Genomic DNA, 21,811 nt, shown 5'->3' with positions numbered 1-21,811 from the left:
TTAGTCAATTAAATTAATAAAAAAAAGTTGGTTTAACATAATTGTTTAAGTACTATCAATGAGCCTCTATCTGTAATCAAGTATCCACAGTATCTGTTGTAGTTTGTTTAGATAATTGTGGAGGAATAACCTTTTCAAACCGATTTCGGGGGAATATACGTCACGTGAAATCACCGGATTTTTTTTCTTTTTCTTCCCCACTGTCTACAGACGAAGTTTCTTTTTCCCGGTGTGTGTCTGCCAGTCTGAAATTTTCTTGACTCATTACGGAACATTTTTTATCAGTAACCATCTCTTCTTCTTTCTACTAAGCATTCACCTTTATAACCACATGGAAACAGGAACAACAAAGATGTCTAAGAAATCATACAGTCTTGAAACTGAATTAGTCTTCAGTAAATCTGGAGATCAATACAATGCTTCAGTAGCTCCATTATATCAATCAGCAACATTTAAACAAGAATCATTATCAAATATGGGAGAATATGATTATACAAGATCAGGTAACCCCACTAGAACTCATTTACAAAACCATTTAGCTAAGATTATGAAAGCTACTCATGCATTTGCTGTAACTTCTGGTATGGGATGTCTTGATGTTATTACCAGATTATTAAAACCAGGAGATGAAGTTATTGCTGGTGATGATTTATATGGTGGTACTCATAGATTATTAACATATTTAAATAAAAAGGGGGATTTAATTGCTCATCATTATGATACTACAAATACAGAATTAATTAAATCAAAAATAAACTCAAAAACAAGAATGATCTTTTTAGAATCTCCAACTAATCCATTAATTAAAGTAGTTGATGTTAAATCAATTGCTGAACATGCACACAAAGTTAATCCTAATACAATTGTAGTATTTGATAATACTATGATGTCTCCAGTATTAATGACTCCTTTGGATTTAGGTGTTGATATTCAATATGAATCAGCTACTAAATATCTTAATGGACATCATGATATTATGGCGGGTGTAATTGCAACTAGATCACCAGAATTAGCTGATCAATTATATTATGTAATCAATTCTACAGGATGTGGGTTATCACCATTTGATTCTTGGTTATTAAGTAGAGGATTAAGAACATTAGCAATTAGAGTTGAAAGACAACAAGAAAATTGTGTTCGTATTGCCAAGTTTTTAGAACAGATTGGATTTAAAGTAAGATATCCAGGATTAAAATCCCATCCCCAATATGCATTACATAGTTCGATGTGTAGAGGATTTGGTGCTGTTTTAAGTTTTGAAACTGGTAGTATTAAATTATCAGAAAAGATTGTGGAAAGTACTGAAATATTTGGAATTGCTGTATCATTTGGTTGTGTTAATTCATTAATCTCAATGCCATGTAAGATGTCACATGCTTCAATTGATGCAAAGACAAGAGAAGAAAGAGAATTCCCTGAAGATTTGATTAGATTATGTATTGGAATTGAGAATTGTGATGATTTAATTGATGATTTAACTAAAGCTTTATTAAAGAGTGGTGCAGTAAGAATAAATGCAAAAGATGAATTATTTAATGCTGTTGGACTTCAACCTAAATTGTAGAGAGACTTGAATAGAGGGAGAGAGAGAGAGGGAGAGAGAGAGAGAAAACTTATAAACATTTTGAGTAAACTGGCTTTCCTTATTTATTGATGTTTTATCTGTTGTTGTTGTTGTTGTTGTTGATTGTTTACTTTGGGTGGGTTCATATTGCATTGTCTTTACATATTCGTTCTTTAAAAATACAATTTATATTATAATAAATAGAGTCTATATATTTAATACAATAATATTCTCATTTATCTTTCGTGTTTAAACCACACAAACGACTAATTGCCCCTACTGGGATTATATACAGATTCTCTTGCAATATTGGTTCTAGACTCACTATTTGCACTACCAATTGATCCATGTGAGAATCGCGCACAAAATACACTTACTGACAGATACGCGTCTTTCGTCCTGACAAAAAAAATTCAAATTGATTCAACAAAAACTTATTCTTCTTTCATATTCTTAAAGAGAAAGACGTGTTTAATCTAACCAAACAAGTAAATAAGAAACAAGCAACAATGACTGTTCAACTTTCAAGAGGAACATTGAAGGATATATTCTCAATATCTGGTCGTAATAACGTTAGAACTCCATTTGTATTACAAGTCAATAATATTAAACCTGTTGCCGTTGCTGGTGATGTCAAGAAATATAGAATCCTAGTTAATGATGGTGTTTATTCATGTCATGGTTTAATTGATGAAACTTGTGTTCCATATTTAGAAAATAATGGATTTGCTAGATATTCAATTTTACAAGTTAATGATTATAGTGTATTTGCAACTCAAAAACATATTATTTTAGTCAAACAATGTGAATTATTAACTCAAACCAGTGATAAACCAGGCGAATTAATAGCTATTGATACTTATTATGCTAATAATCCAGATGATGATTCTTTAGGTGTATCTAAAAAGTCAGCCACAGGTGAACAATTTGCGAGATCTGAATCTCCAGTTGCAACTCCTCCAGTGCAACAGCAACAACCACAGCAAAACGCGTACAGTAATACCTACGGGGCACAACAACACACACCTGCCCAACCAGACGGTGCGCCAGCACGTAGAGTGACTCCAATTGAAACTTTATCACCATATCAAAATAATTGGACAATTAAAGCTAGAGTCTCATACAAGGGAGATCTTAGAACTTGGTCAAATGCAAAAGGTGAAGGTAAATTATTTAGTGTCAATTTATTAGATGAATCAGATGAAATTAAAGCCACTGCATTCAATGAAACTGCAGAAAGAGGATTTAAATTATTAGAAGAAGGAAAAGTTTATTATATCTCAAAGGCAAAAGTTCAAGGTGCCAAAAAGAAATTCAATCATTTGACTCATCCATATGAATTAACATTAGATAGAGATACTGAAATTGTTGAATGTTTTGATACTTCAAATGTTCCAAAATTACATTTCAATTTTGTTAAATTAGATCAAATCCAAAATCTTGAACCAAATGCAATTGTTGATGTTATTGGTGCTTTAAAACATGTAAATGAAGCTTTTCAAATCATTGCAAAATCAACCGGGAAAGCATTTGATAGAAGAAATATCACTATTGTAGATGAATCTGGGTTTGCCATCGAAGTTGGATTATGGAATACCACTGCCGTAGATTTCAATATCCCAGAAGGTTCCGTCATTGCTTTCAAAGGTTGTAAAGTCCAAGATTTCAATGGAAGATCATTAACTTTATCCCAATCAGGTTCATTAATCCCCAATCCAGAAACTCCAGAAGCGTATCAATTGAAAGGATGGTATGATAACCAAGGTATAAATGAATCATTCAAGAGTCTTAAAGTTGAATCATCCTCGGGATCGGCCAATTTATTCGAATCAAGAAAATTGATTTCTCAAGCTCAAGATGAAAATTTGGGTAAATCTGAAAAACCCGATTATTTCTCCATTAAAGCGACTATTTCATTCACTAAACATGAAACGTTCTCTTATCCTGCTTGTCCAAATATTGTTCAACCTGCTGCCGCTGCTGCTGGTGGTACACAAGTCCAAAGACCTCCACAACCATGTAATAGAAAATTAATCGAACAATCCAGCGATGGAACTTGGAGATGTGAAAGATGTGATATGAATTATGCTGAACCTACCCATCGTTATATTTTCAATTGTGCCGTTATGGATACTTCGGGACAAATTTGGATTACTTTGTTTGATGCTGAGGCCAGGAAATTATTTGGAATGGATGCTGGTGAATTAATGAAATTAAGAGAAGCTAGTTTGGATGATCCTTCAAATACGGAATTTATTGATAAGATTAACAGTATTACTTTTAAAGAATATAATTTCAGAATTAGAGCCAGACAAGATACTTATAATGATACTTTAAGAGTGAGGTATCAAGCTGTTGGTATTGATCCAGTTGATTATAATGCGGAAGCAGAACATTTATGTAAAGAATTGGAACAATTGATGGGTTAGCTAGTATTTTCGTTGTTATTCAGTTTGTCTTTTTCATCTCTTCCTTTTATTAGTGTTGCTTTCTTTGTATATGTATAAAATCTTACTTTCTATATTCAGTTAATTTATTCACTTGTAGCCAATAATTCTTTAATACCTCATTAGCTTGTCGTTGACCCCTAGTAATCATTAATTTATTCACAAATTGATTAATCTCATTCTGAGTACTAGCAACTTTTCCCACCTGATTATTCGAAAGAAAATATAATAACCATGCCTTATATTCCATGGGATACTTCCCAATCAAATTTCGGAACAAAGGATAATAATGCTCCAATGCCGATCTTGGAGCGTCAATAAACTGCGCCATTAACATCGCCAGTAAATCATACCCCATTGGGAACTCAGATGTCATTAATACCTTCTTGGTAATTAATTCTCGAACTAAATAGTGATCATCGGCATTACCACGTTTTAATGTGATTAAATTCACCCAGAATTTAACCACCGCTTTAATTGTAAATGTTTCATGATTTTTCAAACTGAATAATGCATATGTTAGGATCTTATCTTGAAATAATGAACTTTTTAATATTAAATTTGGACTTCGTTCTATAATCGTGGAAAATAATTCAATTGATGCTTTTATCAAATCAATATCTGTTTCCAATATGGTATATATGTCCCCAAAGAGACCTTGAAGAAGGCAACCTAAGGTTTCTGGAGTTAATTGTTTTCGATTGGTAATGACAATAGTTTCCACAAGTTTATAAATTGGAGGAATACTCTGAATATTACAGTTTTTAATCTTGACAATTAAATAAGAAAATATAACCTCAAGTTCAAATTTAAATGGGCCATTAATTGGTTCACTCAATCCTGATTTTAAAATATTACAACATTTTTCCGTCATTAAGGTATTTTTAGCTAATGATTCGATATTTAATGAAAATTGATTCAAACTCTCCAATATCATTGATTTGATATTTAATGGATCTTCTGTCCAATATAAGTTCGTTTGAGTAAGTTGCTCGGGAGTGAGACAATCTTCAATATCTTCTGGAAGTTCGGTCGCTTTTCCAATTTCATTTATGCATGATAGTAAACTAATAGCATAATCTTCAATAATCTCTTTCGTTGGTTCTGGACTGGCTGTTGAATTCACAAAGCTTTCTGGCTGGTCCAGTAATGTATTATATTGTTCAGATATCACTATTAATATTTTGTAAATTCTATTACCCAAATCAACTGGATCTTTAATTGATTGAGAAATAGAAATATATGAATTTGTCATTCTTTCTCGTATTAAACCATCCATTAATGGATTCTTCAACATTTCAATAAGGATCATTTCTAAATTTGGTAAAAAGGCAACTAATTTATCTTCAGAGTCTTGACAGACTTTTAATACTGTTTTGGATGCAATTAATGATAATGTAGGTTTTGCGTTTCCCAAGATGACTGAAAATAAGAAATTAAATGTTGTTGGTAAATAATGACATCCAATATCACTTTTGAAAAAGAAATGTAAACATGAAAGTAGGTTTAATAATGTGACCGAGATATGTTTATTGGCATAATCAGGCATTGCCTCTATTCTTCCAATTAAATCTTCATTAAAGATCCCATTAATTAATGGAACTAAGCTTCCTATTGCAAACTCATCATCATAAAATGTTAAATCATCAGTGATTTTATAAACCAAATATAATCCCGTTTCCAAATCATTCACTACTTCTTCAGAATGTCCATTATTTCGAATTTGAATTAAATTATTCCTAATAAGGTCACACAACGAAGAATACAATGATAATCCTAACATTGAATAAAATAATATAAACAATTCCGCAACTTGACTCCTATAATGGGAGAATTCTTTCGTTGCATTTGGAAATAATCGCATTTTCTTAAAATATATCTGACTAACTTCATGGAAAATCGCATCTCTGGTTGAATTGTATTGAGCAAGAGTTTGTTCGTTAAATATTATATCTCCAATGGCTTCTGCATCATCAATAAATGTATTGGCAAATTCTTCCCAGAAGGCAAGCAATTGTTCACTTATTTTCTCATCTTCGGTCGGATTTCCGGGGAAGTTGGTTAAAGTCATTATTATTCGTATAATATTGCCAGATGGTTCAGTTAAGACTGTTCTTGAAAGATGAACTAAATTTAATGATAAGTATGTAATCAATAAATTGACAAAGTTTTGAATTTCCAGGGAATACATTTCAGCAAATTCAGTATTCAATAAAATTGTATTAATGAATGAAGCACCAAATTTAGTCTCTTCAAAAAGGATACTTAATATTGTGGGCTTAAATTTGGTTACTATTCGTGGGATATTATCTAGTATTTCTGTTAATACTGTAAATGATTTATTGTAAATTTCCATTTTGTCTTCAAATATAGTTGTTTGATTCCCTAGGTTAAATTGATTTAATAAATATGTCATAAAGATTTCCATATCATCACCATATCTCTGATCTGAATGATTCTCAGCCACTGAAATATACACCACCCATGAATTTAAACAATCCAATGACAACAATTGTAACTTCTCCGGAAGAATTCCTGATGTTTGTGAGAACTTCTCATATAATACTTTTAGATGCTGAAATATCGTTTGATGAATTAGTGAATGCAAATCAGGCAAATATTCCGTCTGCCTGGAAATTTCTTCCGCAAGAGTAGCTAAGAATGTTAATAATAACTCAAATTGGGTTTCATCTTGTAATTCGTTAATTATAATTGGTATTTGTGATGCTGAGATTTCGGGTCTTTGCAACATAGCTGATAATAACGAACATATCGGATCATTGACAAAGGTTTGGAAATAATTAATATAAATCAAAGATAAATTACTAAGTAGTTTCCTTATGACAAACAAGTTTGCATTAATCTCTTTGGGATCACATAATAGAAACGTTTGTCTTAAAATCTCATTGAATGCAATATTGATTTGGTCATTCGGTATAACATGAGTATTTAAATAGACCGTCAAAGTCAATGCCCCAAAATACTTAACATTTTTATCTGGATTATTCAATAGCTCTATACCTAATTGATACCCTTGACTGCTCTTTTGATAGCCTTGTAATCTTTCTTGAATTGAAGCTATACGATGTGAATCATGACTTGAATAAAGAACTTTAATTTCCTACAACCAAATTTGTTAGTGAATGTTTTTTTGCTTAAAAAAAAGTGACAATGGCTTTATCTGATACATACTTCAATGACAATTGGAATATCCAAAGTATGGTTGGACATTTGTTGATGCTTTTCTCCTTTGGATTCAAATTCCCTTTATTAAATTGAAAAATGGTTGTAAAAAAAAGCAGACCATGGTAGTGTACAGAATCAAAAAAATTAACGAGAATGGCGCTACCAGTATACTAATAGAAAACCGTTGCGCTACCAGACAATCTATAAAAAGTTGATGCCTTTGCGCTAGATGTTGTAATAATTATCGGAGTCAGTCGTTAATGGTCTCCATTGACGGAAATTTCCTAAACAATAGATTGCTCTAACCTATGTTAAAATTAGATACAAATTTGTGAAAGTTAGTACCACAAGAGTTCAGTGTGACTATTCGCACTTAGATGGGAACTGACACTGTAAAATAGAGCTATATCATTGATGAAAAAATTATCCCTGACTATATATATCTCCAGATTTTTTCGTTTTGGATCTATTGGATCTAGATCGTTGTAATGAAGTAACACGATAGATAAAAAAGATAAAATGATTCAAGCATGATTAAGTAAGTAGATTTAAAGTTTAACACTAAAAAAAAATATAGAGCAATGTGTTTGGGGGGGCTTAGTTCCGTAAATAAAATCAACGGAATTCCATAAATGGGTGTAATTCCGTTGATTTTATTTACGGAACAAATGGGTGTAACAGGGCTCATTTCCAAATGCCTAGGCGGTTGTATAATCTCCCCATATTATTATCAGGGGGGGTAACTCCAGATGCCTTACAAGCAGTTGGCGTTGACTCTCTGATATATCATGAAATGGAAATAGAATGACTATTTGAAATATAATATGTTGATTAATGCCAAGTATTGCCTCATATTGAGATGGCTTAATATAATTTATCGGGTGAGGTAGTTTTCATTGTTTGATCATGTGATTTAAGAATCTAATGGCGGGTGTTGTTCTGTTGTTGTTGGAAAATTTAAATTTTCTTAATTACTAAAAAAAACTTATTTATTGGGTTACACCCCACTACCTTTTCTTCTTCTTCTTTTTATTTCTACTCTACTATCTATTCCATCTGTATTTTACAACAACCAATAGGTAGATTACACTTCATAACCCCACCCTCCCAATAGATACATTCATACAAAGTGTTATTACCAAAAATGTCAAGAGTCGCAAGAGCACAATGTGCTAACTGTACTTGTTCACCAGGTTTATTATCAAGAGCAAGAAAATCAATGACTTTTGCTAAAAGAATTTCCCTTAGTAGATCAAGTACTGATGGAACTTATTTAAAATCAGGATCTCGTAAAGGATCTGTATTCACTTTAGATCCTGCTTCGTTATGTTTACCTGAAGCTAAAGAAGTAAACACCAGTAAAAGATTAGAATCTTTAAGAAGACAAATGATGACTCATGATTTGGCAGTTTATATTATCCCATCTGAAGATCAACATCAATCTGAATATGTTTCCGCTTTTGATCAAAAAAGAAGTTTTATTTCTGGTTTTTCTGGATCAGCTGGTGTTGCCATTGTAACTAGAGAATTAAATAATTTTAGTGAAGTTCCTGAAGGAACTGCTGGACTTTCAACTGATGGTAGATATTTTGCTCAAGCTACTGATGAATTAGATTTTAATTGGTTATTATTAAAACAAGGCTCAAAAGATCAACCTACTTGGGAAGAATGGACTGTACAACAAGCTATACAATTAAGTTTAGATAGTGGATCTAAAGGTAATATCGGTATTGACCCAAGATTAATTACTTATAAAGCATATCAAAAGATAAATTCCATTATTGAAAAGCAAGTAGCTAAGCAAGATACTGAAGTAGATGTTGAATTAGTCGCTGTTGGTGACAATTTAGTAAACAAAATTTGGGAAGAATTTGAAGAATTACCACCAGCAGCTACCAATAATCCAATTACAAGTTTAGATATAAGTTTTACCGGACAAGATACACAAGAAAAGTTAGCCAATATCAAAAAGGAATGTTTTAAAGATAATGTAGAAGGTTTAGTTGTCACTGCTTTGGATGAAATAGCTTGGATTTTAAATTTACGTGGACAGGATATTGAATTCAATCCAGTTTTCTACAGTTTTATGATCATTACAAAAGATTCCAATAAATTATTTATCGACTCCCATAGAATCCCCGCCGAAATTATCCAAAAATTACAATCAGCAAACATTGAAATCTTACCTTATGAATCCTTTTATACCTCCTTAGAAGCAATCTCCAAAGAATTTGCCGTCAATAACAAACAGTTTTTCATCCCAGATAATGCCAGTTGGGAAGTTGTACGTAACTTAAAATGCTCCTTCACTTCAGGTCTCTCCGCCGTGGAAGATCTTAAAGCAATGAAAAATGAAGTTGAATTACAAGGTGCCAAAATCGCTCATTTGAAAGATGGACGTGCATTGATTAAATTCTTTGCCTGGTTAGAAGATCAATTAATCAATCAAGCTGAATTAATCGATGAATGTGATGCCGATGATAAATTAACCGAATTTAGAAAACAAGAAGATAATTTCGTAGGATTATCATTCTCAACCATAAGTGCCTCGGGTGCCAATGGGGCAATTATCCATTATAAACCAACTAAGGGACAATGTGCCATGATTAACCCCGCCAAGATATATCTCAATGATTCAGGTTCACAATTCTTAGAAGGTACAACTGATACTACCAGAACAATCCATTTTGAAACCCCAACTGAAGAAGAAATTAGGAATTATACGCTTGTGCTTAAGGGACATATTGGACTCGCTAATTTGAAATTCCCAGAGAACACTACTGGAAATCTCATTGATTCTATCGCCAGGCAACACTTGTGGAAATATGGACTTGATTATGGACATGGAACTTCTCATGGTATTGGAGCATATTTGAACGTCCATGAAGGTCCAATCGGAATTGGTCCACGTCCGAATGCCGCTGCCAATCCTTTAAAGCCTGGTCATTTGATCTCGAATGAACCAGGATACTATGAGGATGGAGAATATGGAATCAGGTTGGAAAATGTTATGTATGTCAAAGATAGTGGATTACAATATAATGGTAAGAAATTTTTGGAATTTGATACGGTGACTAGAGTTCCATTTTGTAAGAAATTAATTGATGTTCATATGTTGAGTGATGAAGAATTGGGTTGGTTGAATTCTTATCATGCCACTGTTTGGAATGACTTAAGTGACACTTTTGAAAAACATAGTTATGTTTATAAATGGTTAAAAAGAGAAACAGAACCATTGGCTAAAGCTTAGAATTTTACGTTCCCCACATTACCACTACCCTCCTTTTATTTTCTAATTTTTATATACATTATATTGCTATAAAAAAACAATCTATCATATCTATAAACTACTCTTCGAAAAGTATTTGAATCTCCTCAATCCGTCTCTTTCGTCTCTCCTCTTCTTCCGCTCCCACAGCTTCTCCCATCTTTTTCTTCCTCTCCTGAATCTTCAACATCTTCGTCTCAATACTATTTTCCATAATAAACCTCACCACTTTCACCGTCTCGTTCTGACCAATTCGATGTATTCTATCAATCGCCTGCTCTTCAATACTTGGACTCCACCATGGATCCATCATAAACGCCCTATTTGCCGTTGTTAAATTCAACCCCACCCCACCGGCTTTTAACGACAATAACAACACAACTACTTTTCCATTCGTTATTTCAGCATTAAAATTCGTTAACAATTTCTGACGATCTTGAATATTTAACCTCCCATCGAATTTATATACAATGAACTCATCATTGGTTTGTAGTTTGAGTTCAGTTTGGATTAGGTCTAAATATGACGAGAATTGGGAAAATACAATACATTTCAGATTTGGTGATTGGGTTTTGATGAGATGTAAATGACGAATCAAGGCTTGGATTTTCGATGATGATCGATTTGGATCATGGAGATATAATTGGAAATCATACTGTTGTTGGGATTCAGTTTCCTTTTGGGTATGAAATCGGATTTCATTGGATGTGGTGGGTTGATGACGGATACGAAAGAGTTTATATTTGGAGATTGGTTCTCGACAATTAGGACATTTCTTTTCCGCTTTCCCGTCATTGAAATCTAAATGTTCTAATAAACATGAAAGACAATATGAATGTCCACAGGGGGTGATTGTCATTTCTCCAATTGGAATTGGAGTAGTGGTACATATCGAACATTCTGAATCGGTCGTGTTTACTTTTGGATATAAACCATACATTATCTTCTTCACCTCAGTATCATTTTCAAACTTGTGTTGTTGTTGCTGTTGTTCTTTAATCCCTTTTAGAAACAGTTTCATTTCTTCATCTTGCTCCATATCAATCACTTCATCATCCATCTCATGTGCACCGCCAATTAAATCCATGTGACAACATACTTGTCTCAACCTTAAAATATGAGTTAAGATCTGGGTATATTGTCTCAACAATTGTCCCGACTTAATCCCCTCTGCAAACGAAGAATGAGCCCGTTGTTTAAACCAGGAATACAATTTCTCCTCTTGTTCATTAAACTTAATCTCCTCAATCACAACCTCTTTCTCAGGTAATTCAACTAATGGTTTCCCATCTTTCCCCTTCATATCTTTTGTCCTTCTTAAAAAAATCGGTTCAAGAATCGATTTAATCACATCCAATGTCTGGAAAATCTTCTTTTGTTCAAATGGTAAAGTTACAAATGTCTTCCAATATGAGAAATTACCCCATGGATCCAATTGTAAAAACTTAGCTAATGAATATAAATCATCTAATCGATTAACAATAGGTGTACCGGTAAGAATCCATTTCCGGTCCAGATCGAGTTCATATACCGATTTGGCGGTTTTGGTATTTCGATTCCGGATATTGTGTCCTTCATCAAGAATAATTCTAAAGAATTTAACGGAATATAATCCAATTTGGGGAAGATTACCTTGTGAATCTCTTCCTTTTGAAATTCGCGTGAATTCATTCAAGATTGTTCCATAAGTAGTCAACATGATCACGGGAATTTTTTCATTATTATGATTACATAATGAAAATGTCAAATTTGATTCAATTTCATCTCCATAATATACTCGACATACATGATTCTTATTATTATTACTGGTTTCAAATTCTTGTTTCCATTGGGATAAAAGTGACATCGGCACAACTATCAAAGTTGTTCTTGGCGCATATGGTTTCTTACCCTTGGTTATTCCAATCTCAGCATCAACATCATATGGAACCGAATTGACTAAAGCTAGAGTAGAAATAGTCTTTCCTAATCCCATTTCATCAGCCAAAATCCCACCTCGTAAACTATTCTTAATAATTGGTTTCTCAATAGAAAGCTCTCCATTATACATATTCGCATAGAAATACTTATTATTATCTTGCGAATTACCTTGAGTGGGAGTCGAGGTTGTACTAGAATCATTCCCAAAAGATCTATCCCTTGGCCATTTATATCTCCTCCAAAGAGGATTCATAGTCCCTGATTCATTCTCTTGAATATTTCGTCTACCTTGAGTAGACAATCCAAGTTGTTGACCATCTTCTTGTTTTTCATTAGATAACTTATCCAATACATTAATTTCATTCTCTCGAGTTAACATCCATGATAATCCGTGTTTTTGATATGGTCGTAAATTGAGATTGAAATTCTCTTTTGGAGGGTTTGTTGTTTCAGGTAAATTATCTAACAATTTGGATTGATTATTCTCTTGATAAAATTCACGAAGTTGATCAAGATTAAGTTGTTGTTCTGGCTCGTCGGAATCCTCTTCTCCATCTGAATCGAGATCTATTGGATCTTGTGAGCTTATTTGTTCATCTTCTTCTGCAACCTCATTATCATCATTGGTGATTCTAAGGGGATGAATCCTCAATCTTTCAAATAAATTAGAAAGTGCAAATTGTCGAAGTCTCAAAGCCGCTTCTCCATCAGTTTCAGCTGAGAAATTAAACCCTGTCCTGGTTGTTTGTTGTTGCTTTCTTTTCAAGTTATTTAAATTACTTTCCTCTTCATTTATAGCGTCAAGATTCTTAACAAATCCAGTATTTTTCAAAAATACATCAATCTGAATAAAAAATGAATCACCTATACTCAACCGTTTCTTCGTCTCTTCCAAAATAGTTGTTTCAAATTCAGCAATATTTAAATCAATCAACGGAGATAATACCCTAGTTAGCTCTTCCGGTAATCTTCCAATCTCCCGTTGTTGTTCATCTTGAGTGCATAATCTAATAATTGAACTTTTTTGCATAGTTGAATTTCTCGGTATTAATCGTTTAACATGTAATTTTTGGGCATATTGCAAGGGACGGAATATTGGTCTTGTCGCCCATGCCTGAACGTCTATCGTTCCGATGTATTTCTTCCATGAGTTTTGTTCGATTTCCTCTTTGATTGCTTGTGAAGCAAGATGCATTCTCTTCTCTAAGGATTGAAGTTGTGTTGATATATCTTGGCTCATGGGTCTCTTCTTGAAAGATGATGGTTTCTTGGTTTGCTGTGACGCAGGGATTACTTGTTGCGTCTGGGTGGACGGTGGAAGACGCGTCTTGTTATCCTCTTGTTGTAATAATTCATCTATATCAGGAGGACACGTTAAAATTTCCTTTGTTGCCAATTTAACGGCATTTGGGAAATGACTGAATTTATCATATAAATACGAAAGTATAATTGGTGATATATCTCCCACTGTGGATATCAACAGTTGATTAAATTCATTAGCTGAAATTTGTGGTTGTTCTATAATGGCTATATCTGGGGATGCAGATTTATTTTGTTCATCTTCATCATCATCTTCTTCATCACTAATGAAAAGGGAACTAGTTGGTAGTGAAGAGGATGGTGGTGAGGGAGGCGATTGTTGGCTGCCTGTTCCTTCAGACCTGTTTGGAGGGGATGGTTCTTTCGGTATAAAGAACCGCTTCTTTGTCACTTGCATGTAAGATGTGGTATGATTCTCTAATTGATCATGGAGTGTGAGTAAAGATGCGTCTTTATTTTGCTGTTGGAAATTTCTTTAGATGCGCGTTTTGTATTGAGGACCTTGTAGGAGCTACCAAGTGAGATTTTTGCAACCATTATAAATCAATTTAGTGTAAAACAAATAACGTTCAACGTAAATATAATCACCCGGTAATATTCTAAAAGAACGGAATACTTTTCAAACGAGAAGATAATTGACAGTAAATGTTAATGTGTTTAAAGATGAATGTGATTCTTCCTGTATGAATGGCTAGTTTTACTTATGATTGTTATTAGTCTGATCTATGGTATATTGGTCTATTTCAGTTCAACTACAGTAATTCTAAAAGGGAACGAGAAAGACGTGGATTCCTAAAAGACTAAGAAATTAAATATTCTATGTGTAAGTCAAGAGTTTGGTTCGCAATACACTATGGATTATTGGAGTCATTAGTTAACTAGCTCTAAAACCACGTACCTTGTGTTCGCTTGGCAGAAATCCTATCTTTGTAGTGTTCTCTGGGAGATGGATGTTTTTATTCTTGTATCAAGTAACTAAAAGGTTAATTAATATAAATATAGAAATAGAATTCTAATTTTTACAACCAAAGAAGAAATTAAATTGAAATATCCCTTGTATTCTTTTTTTTTTTACAACCAAATTTTGGCAACCCTTCAACAAGAGATCAATTTTTTTACAACCATTAATTAATTCACATTAATCGTGTTAAAAACTAACATAGAAGCTCTCCTAACTCTTCCCTATACACTTGTGAAAATTGTGAATCCAATTGCATTTCAATCCAAATTTACTAAAAATACAATGAATCTTTGGCCTTCCATACTTAAACTGGATTCCTGGTTATTGGTTCCCGAAACAGAGGAATTTCACCTCGTTGGAGGTATCCTCTTTTTCTGTGCTACTTGTAAGTTGTTCTTCTGGGTTTTCCCTTCCAGTGTTTCAACAATTCAAAAGTTCGGCGACCATCTCCATGCTCATTTAGCCTATGTCGATGAGACGGTTCTCAACTTCGGTTCAACTATTATGGGGTATAATGATTGATATTATCATTTTATGCACAATAGAATGGGATGAAATCCTTCTTGCAAGTCATTAGAAAACTGCAACTCTTTAGGTGATATCATGGAAGATGATTATGGTTGTTTGGAATTTCATCGCATCGTAATGCACGAAGGTGGAACAAGGAAGGATTGGATAAGATGTGTTGCTAAAGGAAAAATAAAGTAGGAAGTTATGAGTTTAGAGTAATTGCAGACATAACTATGGGGTATAATTAATCATTCTCTTATTGAAACTATTTTGTGGATCCCATTATATTGGAACTTGTATCAATCCTTAGTTAGATTTCTTTAAAATTTTATGTCAAGTTAGTTAATGAGTTTGTTTGTCTTTTCATTCAATTGATTGTAGTACCAAATCTTCTCTTTCATTAGATAGCCCCCACATTAATTAAGGCGTTTTCAGTCCCAGTATATGCAATAACCACCTCATCGTTCGTTATTTGTCTTTCTCTTCATTTCTATGTAACAATGATTATCCAATTAAAGTCAATGCATCTATAGAGGGAAGGGGTTATGTTTGTCTCCGAGCATGAACGAAGTCGACATATATCCAATGATATTGAAGGGTCGAGATGAAAGAAAATGCTATAATTCTCGGAACAATCATACAAAAAAAAAACTCAAATATGTAAAATATTTCAATATCCAATCAAAATGAGATCCTATCGCCTTACATATTAATTTAAACTTTTCCACATATTGAAATCCAATATAGGTGTTTTGAAATTGCAAAAAATTCTATCGCCGTTTATTTTTTTATTTTTTGTAAACGAAATTCTCCGAATTATTCCTATTTTCTCCCCCCGCTTTAAAATAACGGTTAAAACTTCAAAGAGAACAATATAAATTCGTTTAATACATAAACATAGAAAAAAGGGACGTGTAAAATAGATCAATTCTATCGCCGTGAACATTTTCCATTTACATGACCTACTTCCTTTTTGCAGTCATTATGATGCTTAATAATCAATTGTGTGCCAACTAGATGTTCTCCACTTTGAATGAAATTAACTCAACAATGATTGACACGCCTTTGATGTGGGGATAGTTGGTGTTACACATTTCATTGATGGGGCTGGTACTTTCTCACACTGTGTCTACCCAAATCTTCTAGTTCTCAAGTGACTGGATTCTTAATAGAAGTAGTTTTAGAGGAAACTATAAGGGTTATAAATAGATATACGATCTATAGTTACGAAGTGTGTCGCATATATTTCCCAATTGGGACAGTCGGAAGAATCCGAAAGTCTTTTTTTTTTCTCTCATTAAAAATTTAGTTTAGTTAGTGCTTTAGATAGATATTGTACTACTATCAAAAAAGATTAGTCACTAATTAAGCAAATTCTTTATCACTAAAAAATCAAACGGCAATAGAAAAATAAAAATAAAATTTTTCAAACTCCACTTTTTATTTTCTTTCGCAATAATTTTTAACCTCTTCTTCTTCTTCCTTCTTACTTCTCGGTTATTATAAATAGAACCGGATTTATCCTTTTATAATTCTGAAAATCTTAATAGAAAAGTAACCAGCATTCTATAACACATAATGACTTCAAACACTAAACCACAATCCAAGAACTTACGTCACTTATTATCTGATGAAGCAAAATCACGTCAAAATTCTCCATTAAAATGTGCATTTAGATTCTTTGGTCAACCAGGTATGACTTTCTTAGGTGGTGGATTACCATTATCTAATTATTTCCCATTTGACAAAATTACTGCTGATATTCCAACTCCATCTTTTGAAAATGGTATTGGTGCTCAAATCACAGAAGAAAATAAATCTGTTATTGAAATTTTCAAACGTAAAGAATTAAATGATCCAAAAGATCATCATGTTGAATTAGCTAGAAGTTTACAATATGGTTATACTGAAGGTGCTCCTGAATTAATTAATTATTTGAAAGAACATACTGATTTAATTCATAAAGTTCCTTATGAAGATTGGGATTTAATTGCAACTGTTGGTAATACTGAATCTTGGGATTCTACTTTACGTACTTTTTGTACAAGAGGTGATTGTATCTTAGTTGAAGAATATTCATTTTCTTCTGCTTTGGAAACTGCTCATGCTCAAGGTGTTAATACCATTCCTGTCAGTATGGATGAACATGGTTTGATCCCACAAGCTTTAGAAGAAGTTATGGCCAATTGGATCGGTAATCAACCAAAATTATTATATACTATCCCAACAGGTCAAAATCCAACTGGTTCTTCATTAAGTTTTGAAAGAAGAAAAGAAATTTATAAAATTGCATGTAAATATGATTTCATAATTGTTGAAGATGAACCTTATTATTTCTTACAAATGGAATCTTACACTAAGGATAAAGCTGCTCGTGAAGGTAAAGCAGTTCATAACCATGAAGAATTTGTTGACGCATTAGTTCCTTCTTTCATCTCCTTAGATGTTGAAGGTAGAGTCCTTAGATTGGATTCTTTCTCCAAAGTCTTGGCTCCAGGTGTAAGATTTGGTTGGATTGTAGGTCAAGCCACTTTATTAGAAAGATTTGTTAGATTGCATGAAGTTACTATCCAAGGTCCATCTGGTTTCACCCAATCCTTACTTAATGGATTATTATATAAATGGGGTCAATCAGGTTATTTAGATTGGTTAATTGGTTTAAGAGCAGAATATACCAAAAAGAGAGATGTAGCAATTGATACTGTGGCTGAATTCTTCCCTAAAGATATCGTAACTTATACTCCACCAGTTGCAGGTATGTTTTTCACTATTGATATTGATGCTTCAAAACATCCTAAATTTGAAGAATTTGGTCAGGATCCAAATAAAGTCGAAACTGCAATTTATGAACAAGCAATTAAACAAGGTTCTTTAATGATTCCTGGTTCTTGGTTTAAAGTGGACGGACAATCTTCTCCTCCACAAAAAGTATTACCTGTTAATTCTTCTAAAAAGAATATCATTTTCTTTAGAGGTACTTATGCTGCTGTTCCTTTAGATCAATTGATTATTGGTTTACAAAAGTTTGCTAAGGCTGTTAAAATTGAATATGAATTGTAATTTATTTAATATAATAGTGTATATATATATTTAATTTTACAATATTACCATAGATGACTCGATCTTTCATTTGCGTAGCTTAAAACGGCTTTCCTTCGCTTAACAACAAGGAAATGCGATCATTGCGTTTATTTAAATCCTAAGAAGGGCCCCTAGATAGTCAGTACTACTGGTCTGACCTTCATCTCTGCGATACATTTCTACATATGGCTCATCCAGTTTCTTTTTACAATTTAATTAAGAAACTAATAAATACAACCATGTACCTTAACAAGTTGAGCCGAGCCAGTGATTGATTGTAGTAATCCCTTCATATAGTTGTCTGTATCAACCCATAGGTCAATAAACTTTGCAACCAAGAAGTCGCACTAGAGGGAAATGAGACATTTTTCAATACCAGTAAATGTCGCATAATTCTTCAGTTAACTTTTCTGGCAGCACGGTTGACCTTCCTAGCAAAGACAGTTTAGTTTAGTTGCTAAGTCAATAGAATACAATTATGCAAATATTAAAGATCCCATGGCTAGGACATAAGAGTATGTGCAATTATCATCACTATAGTCATTATAGAATAGCATCAACAATACTAACAATCCCATCTAGCTGAAAACAAAAACATTGAATGTTATTCAGTCACGGTCAACAATGATGGAACAAGATTAGCATCAGGGGGATTAGATGGGAATATAAAGATATGGGACACAAATACCATCAATCAATTCTTCCAACTATCAACATTGGAACATACAACCACCAAACCAAAATCCAAAAAATCACCACCTGCCCCGTCATCAACCACAACCAACTCAACAACCACAACAATCGAAACCTGTGATCTACCAGATAAATCGCTTCGTCGACCCCTCTGTTCCATGTCCAGACATAATGGTGTCGTCACCTCCCTAAAATTCTCCCCTGATGGCCGTTTTCTCGCCTCTGGATCCGACGACAAGATCTGTCTTATTTGGGAAAAGGACCCCGATGCCATCAATCGAAAACAATTCGGGGTTGAAGAACAAGATATGGAACACTGGACAGTTCGAAGACGATTAGTAGCACATGATAATGACATCCAAGACATTTGTTGGTCTCCGGATTCAAATCTCCTAATCACGGTTGGATTAGATCGGTCAATAATAATATGGAATGGTATCACATTTGAAAGAATTAAACGATATGATATTCATCAAAGTATGGTTAAGGGGATCGTATTCGATCCTGCTAATAAATTCTTCGCCACCGCGAGTGATGATCGTACAGTTAGGATATTTCGTTATTATAAGAAATTAAATGAATATAATAATTATGAATTTCAAATGGAACATATCGTAATGGATCCATTCAAGAAATCACCCTTGACTTCATATTTTAGAAGAATGAGTTGGTCCCCTGATGGACAACATATCGCCGTTCCTAATGCTACTAATGGACCCGTCCCTTCGGTGGCGATAATCAATCGAGGAAATTGGGATACGGATATTTCGTTGATTGGACACGAAGCTCCAGTGGAAGTATGTTCATTCTCACCCCGATTATTCCAAGGTGGTAGTGGTGGTAGTGGGACCTCAGGGGAGTTCCATACTGTTGTGGCCACGGGTGGTCAAGATCGGACATTGGCGATTTGGTCTACTTCGAATGCGAGACCGATTGTGGTATTACAAGATATTGTTGATAATTCAATCACTGATATAGTATGGGCACCTGAGGGGGAATTATTGTATTTTAGTTGTTTGGATGGATCAATTACGTGTATAAAATTTGATAAGGGGGAATTAGGGGATGTTGTGAGTGCAGATATGATTGATGCTCAATTGACTAGATATGGTGCTGATAGGGAGACTTTGATTCTACCGGAAAGTGTTGAACAATTATATCTTGAAGAGATTGGGAATGATAATAATAATATACCGAGATTGGAAAAGACTAAGAAGTTGACCAAGAGTGTGACACCTACCCCAACTACAACAAGTGTTGTCGCCTCACCAGCTGTCAAGTCGAAATCTCCATTGACTACCAGCAAAGTGGCAGACGGAGATTCAACCACTACGCAATTACGAAAACAAAACATCACAATTACCAAAAGTGGGAAGAAACGAGTTGCACCATTATTAGTCTCCTCATCAACCAATAAATCCACCAATATAAGTCAGCCACAACAACCTTCGATCAAAAAGAGAAAACTCGCCCAGGGTAGTAATCTCAGCTCCAAATTATCCCAATCAACCTATTTCCTTCCTCGACTAGGTCTAGCCACCTCCATCCACGGTCTCAAACAAAAAGAATCCACCCATGCCGCGATCTCCAATGATGAAGAACAAGATAATGATAACGAAGACATGGGAGGCGATCACCACACCACCACAACCTCAGGTACTTCAGCCTCAGGCACAACCAATAACAATTCAAACAGTGGCACAATATCAGAACAAGCTCTCAAAAGACAAAAAAATCGTCAGAGACGAAAAATCATGGAATTGAAATATCCATATAGTTTCAAACATGTGACCACACTTCCTGAATCTTTATTTAGTAATCTTGCGATATTGAATCATGATGTGAATAGGTTGTATCGGGCCTATAGCAGTCAAGATAAGGAGGTTGTATCTTCTGAGATTTCTTCGGGGAGTGCGTTGGATATTGATGAGGAGTTGATGTTTAGTGTGGTGTTCACTCTGGTTGAATCGAAATGGAAACAAATGGGAACTGATCAAGTGGATGATGGTGGTGAGATTAAGGTATCGATTGAAGTGAGGAATGGAAAACCATGGCCGAGATATGATGATGAAATTATCACGAATGATAAAATCGACTTTGACGACCCAACAAGAGTTATCGTATATGATAATCAATCTGATGAAAGACGATTCACGTTATTCTTCCCCTATAGAATCCAACATATCCTCCCAGTAATCATCGACAATATTCTAGAATATTTTGTGTTATTTTCATTCCAGGGTACGATTCAAATCATATCGGCACATACTGGATCCTATACTTGTCCTAGTTTTGAAATCGGGGAGAATATAATCATGACGAGATGTAGTGGTGGATATGTTATGATCTTGACTAGTTCGGGGTTGTTTTATACTTGGAAATTATCCCCCGGTAAACCTGTTACGAATCCAATTCGGGCAGTTTCGATTGCGACAGTGTTGAATAATGTTGAGGTTGTTGTACACCTGGGAGACGATTCTAGGAGAAGTACTACGACTAGTTTGATTATGCCGAATGTGAAAGCCGTGGATGTGGATCCAAGAGATGGAAGTCCATTGGTTATGACGGATGTAAGTGCTGATGTCTATGGATATTCTCGGGATTTGGAATGTTGGATTAAGATTGTTGATAGTTGGTATTTCTCAGTTGAACCAGGGATGAAACTTGCCCAAGATGAAGACGAGTATTCGCGTGTTATTAATCGATTGATAAATAGAGCTAGGATAAGGTATGATGAAGAAGTAAGATTAAAACGGGTTTATGCTTATGAATTTGAACAAGATGATAATGTATTAAAGCAAGTAATGACTGAAAGAAGTAAAGAACTTATAGAGATGATATAAAGTACATATAATATACAA

At 34.0% G+C, this 21,811-nt stretch overlaps 7 protein-coding genes across 7 annotated transcripts; 5 read left to right on the top strand and 2 right to left on the bottom strand. All coding sequences in view use genetic code 12, as the record gives it.

Moving 5' to 3' along the window:
- Window positions 1-331: 331 nt before the first annotated feature.
- Window positions 332-1,564, top strand: J8A68_003074 (cystathionine beta-lyase; the record flags this gene model as incomplete). The annotated part of the gene is made up of 1 exon (XM_049406890.1): window positions 332-1,564. The coding sequence occupies one exon, from the start codon at window positions 332-334 to the stop codon at window positions 1,562-1,564; it is 1,233 nt and encodes a 410-aa protein (XP_049263654.1).
- A 509-nt stretch (window positions 1,565-2,073) lies between these two features.
- On the top strand, window positions 2,074-3,993 carry RFA1 (replication factor A subunit protein; the record flags this gene model as incomplete). Its single annotated transcript, XM_049406889.1, has 1 exon — window positions 2,074-3,993. One exon carries the CDS (start codon window positions 2,074-2,076, stop codon window positions 3,991-3,993), a length of 1,920 nt encoding a protein of 639 aa, XP_049263653.1.
- Window positions 3,994-4,075: 82 nt separating this feature from the next.
- On the bottom strand, window positions 4,076-7,242 carry PDR6 (Pdr6p; the record flags this gene model as incomplete). Its single annotated transcript, XM_049406888.1, has 2 exons — window positions 4,076-7,122; window positions 7,200-7,242. The coding sequence occupies 2 exons, from the start codon at window positions 7,240-7,242 to the stop codon at window positions 4,076-4,078; spliced, it is 3,090 nt and encodes a 1,029-aa protein (XP_049263652.1).
- Window positions 7,243-8,341: 1,099 nt separating this feature from the next.
- On the top strand, window positions 8,342-10,447 carry J8A68_003071 (aminopeptidase P; the record flags this gene model as incomplete). Its single annotated transcript, XM_049406887.1, has 1 exon — window positions 8,342-10,447. The coding sequence occupies one exon, from the start codon at window positions 8,342-8,344 to the stop codon at window positions 10,445-10,447; it is 2,106 nt and encodes a 701-aa protein (XP_049263651.1).
- A 97-nt stretch (window positions 10,448-10,544) lies between these two features.
- On the bottom strand, window positions 10,545-14,102 carry J8A68_003070 (DNA helicase; the record flags this gene model as incomplete). The annotated part of the gene is made up of 1 exon (XM_049406886.1): window positions 10,545-14,102. The coding sequence occupies one exon, from the start codon at window positions 14,100-14,102 to the stop codon at window positions 10,545-10,547; it is 3,558 nt and encodes a 1,185-aa protein (XP_049263650.1).
- A 2,652-nt stretch (window positions 14,103-16,754) lies between these two features.
- ARO8 (bifunctional 2-aminoadipate transaminase/aromatic-amino-acid:2-oxoglutarate transaminase) lies at window positions 16,755-18,236 on the top strand (the record flags this gene model as incomplete). Its single annotated transcript, XM_049406885.1, has 1 exon — window positions 16,755-18,236. One exon carries the CDS (start codon window positions 16,755-16,757, stop codon window positions 18,234-18,236), a length of 1,482 nt encoding a protein of 493 aa, XP_049263649.1.
- Window positions 18,237-18,735: 499 nt separating this feature from the next.
- On the top strand, window positions 18,736-21,793 carry HIR1 (Hir1p; the record flags this gene model as incomplete). The annotated part of the gene is made up of 2 exons (XM_049406884.1): window positions 18,736-18,772; window positions 18,840-21,793. The coding sequence occupies 2 exons, from the start codon at window positions 18,736-18,738 to the stop codon at window positions 21,791-21,793; spliced, it is 2,991 nt and encodes a 996-aa protein (XP_049263648.1).
- Between the last annotated feature and the right edge of the window lie 18 nt (window positions 21,794-21,811).

The sequence above is a fragment of the Hemisphaericaspora subhashii genome (assembly GCF_019202705.1).
Source record: "Hemisphaericaspora subhashii strain CBS 10753 chromosome Unknown scaffold45, whole genome shotgun sequence".
Lineage (NCBI taxonomy): Eukaryota > Fungi > Ascomycota > Pichiomycetes > Serinales > Debaryomycetaceae > Hemisphaericaspora > Hemisphaericaspora subhashii.
The sequence above is the reverse complement of the archived record's forward strand: the minus strand, read 5'-3'. Positions and strand labels throughout refer to the sequence as shown.